The 8,466-nt window shown below is 30.6% G+C and overlaps 6 protein-coding genes across 15 annotated transcripts in view; 2 read left to right on the top strand and 4 right to left on the bottom strand.

Annotated features, from left to right (window-relative positions):
- LOC112904317 (J domain-containing protein CG6693-like) overlaps positions 1-536 on the bottom strand; it is a 10,223-nt gene extending 9,687 nt beyond the window's left edge. Inside the window, exons 1-2 of the mRNA XM_025974065.1 lie at positions 359-536; positions 1-309 (exon numbers count right to left, since the gene is read on the bottom strand). Coding sequence (XP_025829850.1) covers positions 1-309; positions 359-452 — 403 coding nt within the window. The 5' untranslated portion in view covers positions 453-536. The remainder of the gene's footprint in view (positions 310-358) is intronic.
- Positions 537-769: 233 nt separating this feature from the next.
- The window catches only part of LOC108736321 (dolichol kinase), a 12,338-nt gene continuing 4,641 nt past the window's right edge, over positions 770-8,466 (bottom strand). For 6 of the 8 annotated variants that reach the window (XM_025974095.1, XM_025974097.1, XM_025974098.1 and 3 more), the window contains 5 exons: positions 2,619-2,681; positions 2,307-2,516; positions 1,965-2,241; positions 979-1,056; positions 770-918 (listed from right to left, as the gene is read on the bottom strand). In XM_025974095.1, the coding sequence (XP_025829880.1) occupies positions 785-918; positions 979-1,056; positions 1,965-2,241; positions 2,307-2,516; positions 2,619-2,681 (762 nt within the window). In that variant the 3' untranslated portion in view covers positions 770-784. Of the gene's footprint in view, positions 919-978; positions 1,057-1,087; positions 1,461-1,964; positions 2,242-2,306; positions 2,517-2,618; positions 2,682-8,466 lie in introns of those variants that run through there. The other 2 variants (XM_025974102.1, XM_025974096.1) reach the window with 2 other exon arrangements.
- On the bottom strand, positions 2,726-4,371 carry LOC108736348 (methylmalonic aciduria and homocystinuria type D homolog, mitochondrial). Of its 3 annotated transcripts, none has more exons than XM_018468740.2 (6): positions 4,149-4,371; positions 3,911-4,082; positions 3,642-3,799; positions 3,393-3,584; positions 3,111-3,333; positions 2,726-2,927 (listed from the first exon to the last, which is right to left on the bottom strand). In XM_018468740.2, the coding sequence occupies exons 2-6, from the start codon at positions 4,056-4,058 to the stop codon at positions 2,866-2,868; spliced, it is 783 nt and encodes a 260-aa protein (XP_018324242.1). In that variant the 5' UTR covers positions 4,059-4,082; positions 4,149-4,371; the 3' UTR covers positions 2,726-2,865. The 3 variants fall into 3 exon arrangements, with proteins under 3 accessions (XP_018324242.1, XP_018324244.1, XP_018324241.1); XM_018468742.2 differs by having other exon boundaries at positions 4,212-4,371; XM_018468739.2 differs by having other exon boundaries at positions 3,911-4,371.
- On the bottom strand, positions 5,030-6,023 carry LOC108736350 (60S ribosomal protein L24). The gene is made up of 5 exons (XM_018468744.2): positions 5,934-6,023; positions 5,745-5,820; positions 5,478-5,563; positions 5,260-5,421; positions 5,030-5,206 (listed from the first exon to the last, which is right to left on the bottom strand). Exons 1-5 carry the CDS (start codon positions 5,936-5,938, stop codon positions 5,071-5,073), a joined length of 465 nt encoding a protein of 154 aa, XP_018324246.1. The 5' UTR covers positions 5,939-6,023; the 3' UTR covers positions 5,030-5,070.
- LOC108736346 lies at positions 6,049-7,053 on the top strand. Its single transcript, XM_018468737.2, has one exon. The coding sequence runs from the start codon at positions 6,108-6,110 to the stop codon at positions 7,005-7,007; it is 900 nt and encodes a 299-aa protein (XP_018324239.1). The 5' UTR covers positions 6,049-6,107; the 3' UTR covers positions 7,008-7,053.
- Positions 7,221-8,390, top strand: LOC108736349 (signal peptidase complex catalytic subunit SEC11A). Its single transcript, XM_018468743.2, has 4 exons — positions 7,221-7,510; positions 7,563-7,822; positions 7,871-8,048; positions 8,104-8,390. The coding sequence occupies exons 1-4, from the start codon at positions 7,460-7,462 to the stop codon at positions 8,152-8,154; spliced, it is 540 nt and encodes a 179-aa protein (XP_018324245.1). The 5' UTR covers positions 7,221-7,459; the 3' UTR covers positions 8,155-8,390.

Here is an 8,466-nt window from a genome sequence, read left to right as displayed (position 1 = left end):
TAGAAACATAAGCTTTTTTGATATCACGTATTTCAGTTTCAGAACCTATGTAACTTTTTTCGTAATTTTTAATATCATCCACGGTAATAGTTTTGAACATTGACTTCCAGTAATTTAACCAATTGCAAAAATCATCGCTTTCTTCATCAAAATCGCCGGTATCATCGTAAACTTTACGTTTTTCTTTGTCTTGAAGAATCGAATGAATTTTCCCCAAAATTTTAAATTTTTCGGTTGCATACGCTTTCTCGCTTTCTTCAACTCTATCCGGGTGAACAGACAGGGAAAGTTTGTAGTAAGCTTTTTTAACTAAAAGAAAATTTCTTGAAAAAAATTCACACATGTAAATACTACCTACTTTCTTGTTGGCTAGCTGTTTTGTCTATGTTTAGAATATCATAAAAATCTTTGCTGCCAAAATATTCTTCGCACAATTTTCGCAAATTCGCCATTTTTATTACTACTAATTAAACTGAAATGAATTTAAAAAACTTTAATTATTTCTACTTTGTTGACGTACGTCACTTTCGTTTGGCGCGTCGCACAACACTTACCACAGAGATGACCACCGAGGGAAACAAACACTAATTAAATAGATTTTTTCAATTAAACTGATCCATTATTCAGTGAAGCTCACTTGAGAATCGTTTCTTGCAAATATTGAATACAGAATGCTATTATCCACACATATCATAAGCCGAATAAATAAATGTAATAAGTATTTGAAAATAACATTTTAGTCCTTTTTTAAATATAAACACTATTTATTTTAATAAAATAAAAATTATATTAGAATAATATACATAATAAATGGGAGTACTAAATTATCGATTTGATCCGTCACAGCTTCAACATAGGAACAAAAGATTATTCCAAAAATTATTCTTCCAATTTGCACTGGTGTAAAAGCAGCATAGCCTAAAAATAGGTATAAACTATGTTGCTTTGGAAATTAACGAATGTTATTAATGCACTTACCTATCCTATTAAATATAAACACCATAATTAATTGACTTAGAATGCATGCTATAGTTCCCTCAAATGTTTTCTGAGATCCTATTAAAGAATTAATTTGTAATTAAAAAAACATAGAATAAACATAATATACTAAAAAATTAGTCTTACTTTTTGGTTGCCCTCATGATCAAACACAAAAAAATAAAAATGGAACTCGCGTCAGCAAAATGCTTGTTTTTTGTTAATGAACTACATGCTAAAAACCGTGATGGTTTTTATATTTTGAAACAGCTAGTGTTGCTTCATTTGCACACTTTACATTCCTTTATTTATGAAAAAAATATATACATTTTTAATATGTTTTACTAATTTTAATTTAGCTATGTTAGATTCGACTAAAATGTTCTTTTTTTTGTAAGACCTGCACACAGGTATTTAATTTTACCTCCTACAGGTTCTACTTGCTTGTTAAGCTTGTTCTGAGGAGAATGTACTGCTCAAATCTGGTTTAAAATAAATTAAATGTATTCTACATACTTTTTGAATAATATAAGCAAGAAGACTATGATCAGGAGAAAACTTGTTTGGTGGGGGTACAACAAATCAGCAGCAGCAAGATTAGGAATAGGAAGAATGGAAGCTGTGAAAAGTTGTCTACTGCGTAGTAGGCAAGGTGATTTTGTTTAGGTTTTGTGTTTGACAACTGATACTACCGGAATTGATCTGCAGTCGCATACCGCACAGCATTTTGTATTGATTGTTAATTAAAATGCTACTCTGAGCCATTCTCTTCGGATTGAGTTACTAATCCTATATCCAGTCCGTGTGTCGCATTATTTGTTTACATAAAAAAGACTATGCTTATATATTATTACTGCTACAATAGTTTTCTTGACGTGGTACTCTTGATAACGTTATTTGGCGTGAAACGCTTTACAAAGAGTTACTTCTCCTGTTTATAGTCTTCTCGACTTTAAGTTAATAAATATTTGTATAAAAAAACACACCAGGCCACTTATGCTTTCCAAATTTCTTCCCCATTGCACTAGCTGCTGCATCCCCTATACCAATAGTAAGCAAGCCACTGGTTAGGGGTAACAAATTAAATCCCGCTGAGTCCACTACGTCACATGGATCAGGGTGAATCCATAATGGTAAAGAGCATCCGACTAATAAATAAATTGGCGTTAGAGCAATCGAACCCACATCTTTTTCATCACTGTAAACGTGAAAACCATCTTGTAATATGGGTCCCAATGGTTCTATTTTTAAGATCCTCAAAAGCTAGAAGTATGCAAAAGTTTAGACATCTTAAAGTGTATATATGTATATTTTAATCTTGAACATACTTCTAATCCAACAAATATCCCTAAAACGACTCCACTTGCAAGATAAAGCAAATTACAGCAATATAATAATCCTGGTAAATAAACTGCGACTGCTAAAACATGAAAAGTCTTTCTAACTATTGTAGAGGCTTTATTGCCATCTTCAATTTGATTACGAACAATTAAAGTCGCTACAATACAACACAATATCCAGTAAAAGAAGACATAAACCTGAAATTAATTATATAATTAGCCCATTGTAACAAACTGTAAAGACCATTACCAAGTCACTAACAAATTAACTTTATTCTGTAGCAAAGGTTTTAAACTTACAGTATTCCTGTCTGCAGTGAATAAATTTATGATCCACAGAATTGGACTTCGTTGTAAGACAACATGGAGGGGCAAAATAATTAAAATAAATAATGATAAANAACAAATTTACTGTTACTACTGAAACTTTAAAAATTCTTTTTCTAAATGTAAATATGCAATTAAAAATAATAACGACAAATCCTTTAATTTCTTCTGGTCACAGAACACAATAAAAGTGTAGATATTTACAGTTTGAATGTAGATATCAGGCAATAAAAATGCTGTTGAGACGTTTCTTATCCACAGGTGCATTGCTAAACAAACTTCCTAAAAAACAAACACTTTTATAAAAAAATATTCATTCTCATTGCTACTACATTTGCTTTATATTTCAGTTAATAATAAAATCTTTAAGATTCAATTGCTGTATGTTTACCTTAAGTGATCTAAGTCATTTTGAGATATAAGTCTACGAATTTCTGTTAAAAATTATAGTAAAAAAAATTATACCTATAAACTTTTTCTTGGTTTTATCAGGTTCATTAGACACCACTTTGCATTCGCTTATTTCAAATATTTGAAAATCTAAACACCTAAATTTTGGATCAGTTTGATACAATCCATCTACTGACTGAGGGAACAAGTAAGGTCTTCCAGAAAAAGGATTTATGAAATCTGCCCAGTAACCTGCCGTTTTTAACTTATTACATATATTTTTTGCAGTCAGCACAAACTATAAAAAAGACAATGACTTACATACATATATTTAATTATACTTAGTGTAGTACGTACAATTTGAGCCATTTTTTCAGTTTCCAAATCTGCATTCTGTCGAAGTGCCTTCAAATCTGGTTTAAGAGTTAATGTCACTACTGACAATTCACACTGTTCTAAGTTCTTAAAAGGAAATAAATCACACACGGTTTTCCGAAGTACTGTAGGGCATTTATGCACTTCACATACTATGTTACCATTTGCTTCTTCCTATTTTAATTTATGCTTTCACAAAACCGTTTGTTACAAAAAAATACTCTATTTTACCTTATTTACTTCTTCCATTGAAAAGAGCACCTCAGACTGCACGGTGGTGTATTTATCATACCACGCAAGACCAATGTTTCCAGGTAAAAAGAATGGAAATCCATTTGGGGAAGCGAGGATCTCAAAATTTGGATCTCGCCAGACTAAGTGTCCTTCAGCTGCAAATAACACAAATTCAAGTACTGAATAGAGATGTTAAAATTTTCTTCAATAATAAATGAGTGTTTGTGTAACAATTGCGTCATAATGAGTATTTGAGAAAAACTTACCTTTTTCGACTTTTCGTGATTTTACGGGTTTAAAAGATCCTTCATGATTATTACTTCGCCTCGAAAGATTTCTTACCAACGCAGGAACATTAAATAATTTGGTTTTCGTACAATCTTTAAATAAATAATGAAATCTTAGGCTAGACATTTCAATTTGACATTTATGAGGTTTCTAAAAAGGATAAACATCAAAACCAAAACATGATCTTCAATTCAATTCTAACGAGATTCCAACTACCTAAATCTTCATGCAATTGTTTTTTTGCATTTTTTTATTTTATTTAATCTGTAACGCCAATACCTTTGTTTAACACAATTTACAACTCATTGGCTAATGAAGAATTATTTCACCATTACAAGTATCTTTCACAGAATAAAAGAATGAAAATAGATAGTTTATGTAACATATGTGTAATACATGTAAAATAATTAGAAAATAATACAATAATTTTGAATTTTTTAGGTTTTTAAGGTTATAGTCATAGATATGCACAGTCGATAAAAACATAGATAAACATCAGTACCGGCTCGTCAGAAAGAGTCCAATCAATAAACAATTTATTTATTATTGCGGAAAATATGTATGTCGTCTTTTACCGTATATTCTATCATTAATTGTTTATTTTTTGTATTTAATGTAAAGCGATTGTAAGTAATAAAGTATTAGACAGCTTATAATAATATACTGGATTTATAAAACAAAAATAAAAAACTGCACCCAGTATACTTTTTATAATGCATATTGATGATAATTGAAATGCTTAGTGTTTCATAGTTCAAAGAAAATGCTGTTTACTTTATGAAAAGAAAATAAAAATAGAACTAATAATTACTCCACGATTGAATTTCTAGTCGAAATAAAAGATAATTCTAGTTAGCAATGTTAATATTTTTTTTTTGATATCCTTAAAGTCGTCAGACCACATAAAGTTAATATTTCAACACCGCTACTGGATCATTCAAATTGAAAAATATATTTAGGACACAACCAATTTAAAAAATATCCGCAATTATACCCCTTAAACGTACAGAATTAAAAATTAGTATTTATTTAGAAAAACGCATTGCGTGTCTTTTAGACACCATAAATGATTAGCTAAGGTAACAAAAGAAAAAAAAAAGAATTGGATTCTATTTTATTAACATTTTTAAATACAAAATTATCGTTTTCCTCCAACACGTGGGGCTGACTTTTGTGTTACTTTAGCAGCTTTTGTCTTCTGAACCAACTTCGGTTTGCCTGGAGCAGCTGCTTTTTTCTGAGCTTTTGTACTCTTTTTTGCTTCCTTTGCAGCTCTAAAAAATTTAACGACCATAAATTATATGACAATTTAAATTTATAAATTTACCTGATAGCTTGATCCCTTTGGGCTTTTCTTACTTCTGGCCTTTGATTTCTCTTAGCCAAAATGTCGTTAAGTGAAGCACCTACGATAGCCCTTTGGAACTTTTGAGTTCTGCGTGTACGTTTCTTGGCAGTTTCTTCTTCTTGACCTTTTTTGTGTTTTCGTCTAAAAGTTAAATTACAAGAACTGATGCTGAAAAATTTGGAAAGATAAAAGTTAACCTGTATAACACTGTCCACGTTACTTTACGTGGATTCCTTTTCATTAAATGTGCAGCTTCACATTTAGAGTTGAGGAAAGTAAATGTCTACAACATTAAAAAAACTAATTAAAAGAAAAACAGTTGTAATATCAAACAGAAATCATTTTGATGCAACATAACCTAAAGGGGCGACACAAAACTTATAATCACTAAACCAAATTAAGAATTTTTGAAAAATATACTGTTCGTTTAAGTATATACAGTGAAATTAGTACTATTTACTTACCTTTCCATCTACTTTTACCATTGTTTTTCCATGTCCTGGGTAAATTTTGTACCCACTATAAACACATAATCCGATCCTGAAACACGAAAATATTGTTTAAAACATAAAGTTATATACTAAATACTATTCATTTATAATGAAAATTAACTGGATTGTATTTAATAATTAAAGTATTTTCAAATAACTTACTTCATTTTGGTTGTATGTTAAAATCTCGCCTTAAAAGAAACCGAATGTGTCTATAGTATATGCAACGCAACTTTACTATTTTATGTGTATAATCATAAAAAAAGTAGGCATAAAACAAAAATAGTTATTTGAATTTTAAACGTGTCAGTACTATTTTTTTCTCTTAAAACAAAAATGACTGGTTCTCAAACAGAGATTGAGTATAGAGAGCATAAAACAGAAGAATCCTCTGTAGAGTTATCACAAAATGAGAACGAGCAATCTTCGTCTTATCAATCTGAAATAGATATATCCTATAAAGATGAGGGCGAAGAAGATACTTTTATTACCGAAAAATTTATTAAGGAACATAAAAGAAATTTAGAAAAGAGAGTCAACAATTTAAAAAGAACTATTGAAATTTTACGAAAACAATTAAATGAAGAAAAAGCGTTATGGAAGGAGGAATTTGAGGAGTACAACAAATTGCAAGCAAACGTAGAGGATACGTCTACAGGAAATTTAACAGAAAGTTCTACGGATAATAGTTATCTAGGTAATGGAGACCATCAACAAAAATTTCCCCTTCAACAGGATTCATCATCATTTATTCAAAAGCAAGCTGAGCAAAAAGCAATTCTTTGGCGAACAATTGCAATGGCTGAATATCAACGGCGTTTGCTAGAAGTCGAAAGTATGTGTAATTTAGAACTTATCCGAGTGAAACAAAGTGTTCAGTCTCTTCAACCTCTACAAAGACTGGTCTCTGAATGGAGCGATCAAACTACCGAAAACAGCAATAAATCAGAAGAAATTGCTAGTACTAAGTCAACAGTTACCATTGGTACCGAAAATGATGACATTTCGGATAATACAAAAGAAAGTAAATCCGATGAAGAAATTAAAATGGATAAAGAGGCTGTGTTACCCATTTCACCAAGAAGTAAAATTTACAATGATTTTTCAGAAGTATGCGCCAAAATGCAAAATTTTATGGTAAATTTACCAATAACGGCTAGCGTTTTAGCAAGTAAAGATCCCAATTCTGCTAAAACCCAGTCGGCAGTTTGGTATTCGGCATATTCTTTTCATTAAGTACATATTATGCAAGATATATTAAATTTATATTTGTAATTAAAAATCTACAATTTTGAATCGACTTTTAAAAACAGTACTGGAACTAGAGGCACTTCCATGTCGAGACGGAACAGCCAATCGGAGCTGTACAACTAGCGTTCAGCGCCAACGTTGCCTGATATGTTGATAACTGTCCTCAAAAATTGAAATTCCATAGCGATAAAGAGAAGATTCCGCAAAATCTTTTCATTTTTTATAAATAATATTGTGGCAAGGTATTTTCTCTTAAATTAGTAAAAGTTTTTGCTTGTACGGGTTGTCATTAAAAGATATTTGGCAACAGTCTTATTTATTGGATGAGTTGGTTCAAAGTTGGCTGTACTGGTGTCGGCAAAATAAATAGAAAAATTAGCTTTTATTTAAAAACTTTAATTGCTGTCTAAATAAAAGTACTCAATTTTGTGTCCAATATGGATGTAGCATCATTTTTTGATGATGTAAAGCGAATGAACAAGCGACAGGTATTATTACTGATCTTTATGGAGTCACGTTGATATCAACATATTGTTTTAGTTCTTATACCAAGTTTTAAGCTTTGGTATGATCGTTTCTTCAGCTTTAATGATATGGAAAGGTTTAATGGTGATAACAGGTAGCGAAAGTCCCATTGTAGTCGTCCTTTCGGGAAGCATGGAACCTGCATTTCATAGGGGTGATTTATTATTTTTAACAAATTATCCTGAAGAGCCTGTTCAAGTAGGAGATATCGTTGTGTTTAAAGTTGAAGGAAGAGATATTCCTATTGTGCATCGAGTACTTAAACTCCATGAAAAGTGAGTGTTACCAGTAGTTTTAAATTGTGACTTATTGATATGTTTAAGGGAAAATGGAACTGTGAAATTTTTAACCAAAGGTGACAATAATAGCGTTGATGATCGAGGGTTGTATGCACCAGGTCAGTTGTGGTTAACCAAGAGTGATGTTGTTGGTAGAGCTCGAGGATTTCTTCCATATGTGGGGATAGTTACTATTCTAATGAACGAGTATCCAAAATTTAAGGTAAGCTATGAGAAACTGCTAACAATTTTTAATTAATTACTAATTTTGATTTTAGTATGCAATGTTAGCTTCATTAGGATTGTATGTTCTTGTTCATCGGGAATAACCATATTTTGAGTATGGTGATGTAATTAATGAATTTAAATAGAAAATTGAAAGGTTTTTCAATCTCAAAAATGTAATTACATTGTATTCATCATTTTACCTTTCAAAGGGGTGTAACTAATTTTTGTAATATTAAGTACAGAACTGCATATTTTTTAAAATCATTGGAGTAAGTAATTTATAATAAGTTCACACATAAACTTGTTAAACTTTTAAGGAATAAATGTTTTTATAAAAGATTGTTCTTAAATTACCTTATATAATGACTCTTGGTCTTTTTGCGGTAGTTTTGATGCTTATTTTTCATCTTTCG

This window comes from Agrilus planipennis, unplaced genomic scaffold, assembly GCF_000699045.2.
Source record: "Agrilus planipennis isolate EAB-ADULT unplaced genomic scaffold, Apla_2.0 scaffold64, whole genome shotgun sequence".
Taxonomy (NCBI): Eukaryota; Metazoa; Arthropoda; class Insecta; order Coleoptera; family Buprestidae; genus Agrilus; species Agrilus planipennis.
Note: the sequence above shows the minus strand (reverse complement) of the source record. Positions and strands in the feature narration are given on the sequence as shown.

What these genes read in the sequence shown, in the direction of transcription:
- LOC108736348 (XM_018468739.2), bottom strand. Translation starts at nt 4,058, where the DNA reads ATGTCTAGCCTAAGATTTCATTATTTATTTAAAGATTGTACGAAAACC. An exon ending in CTGAAAAAATGGCTCAAATT is followed by an intron (nt 3,334 to 3,392) that starts GTACGTACTACA and finishes TCTTTTTTATAG; the next exon opens with TTTGTGCTGACTGCAAAAAA. An exon ending in AACCAAGAAAAAGTTTATAG is followed by an intron (nt 2,928 to 3,110) that starts GTATAATTTTTT and finishes TTTGTTTTTTAG; the next exon opens with GAAGTTTGTTTAGCAATGCA.
- LOC108736350 (XM_018468744.2), bottom strand. An exon ending in TGGTAAAAGTAGATGGAAAG is followed by an intron (nt 5,564 to 5,744) that starts GTAAGTAAATAG and finishes TTAATGTTGTAG; the next exon opens with ACATTTACTTTCCTCAACTC. An exon ending in ACGTGGACAGTGTTATACAG is followed by an intron (nt 5,422 to 5,477) that starts GTTAACTTTTAT and finishes TTTAACTTTTAG; the next exon opens with ACGAAAACACAAAAAAGGTC.
- LOC108736346 (XM_018468737.2), top strand. Translation starts at nt 6,108, where the DNA reads ATGACTGGTTCTCAAACAGAGATTGAGTATAGAGAGCATAAAACAGAA.
- LOC108736349 (XM_018468743.2), top strand. Translation starts at nt 7,460, where the DNA reads ATGGATGTAGCATCATTTTTTGATGATGTAAAGCGAATGAACAAGCGA. An exon ending in AGCGAATGAACAAGCGACAG is followed by an intron (nt 7,511 to 7,562) that starts GTATTATTACTG and finishes ATATTGTTTTAG; the next exon opens with TTCTTATACCAAGTTTTAAG. An exon ending in ACGAGTATCCAAAATTTAAG is followed by an intron (nt 8,049 to 8,103) that starts GTAAGCTATGAG and finishes TTTTGATTTTAG; the next exon opens with TATGCAATGTTAGCTTCATT.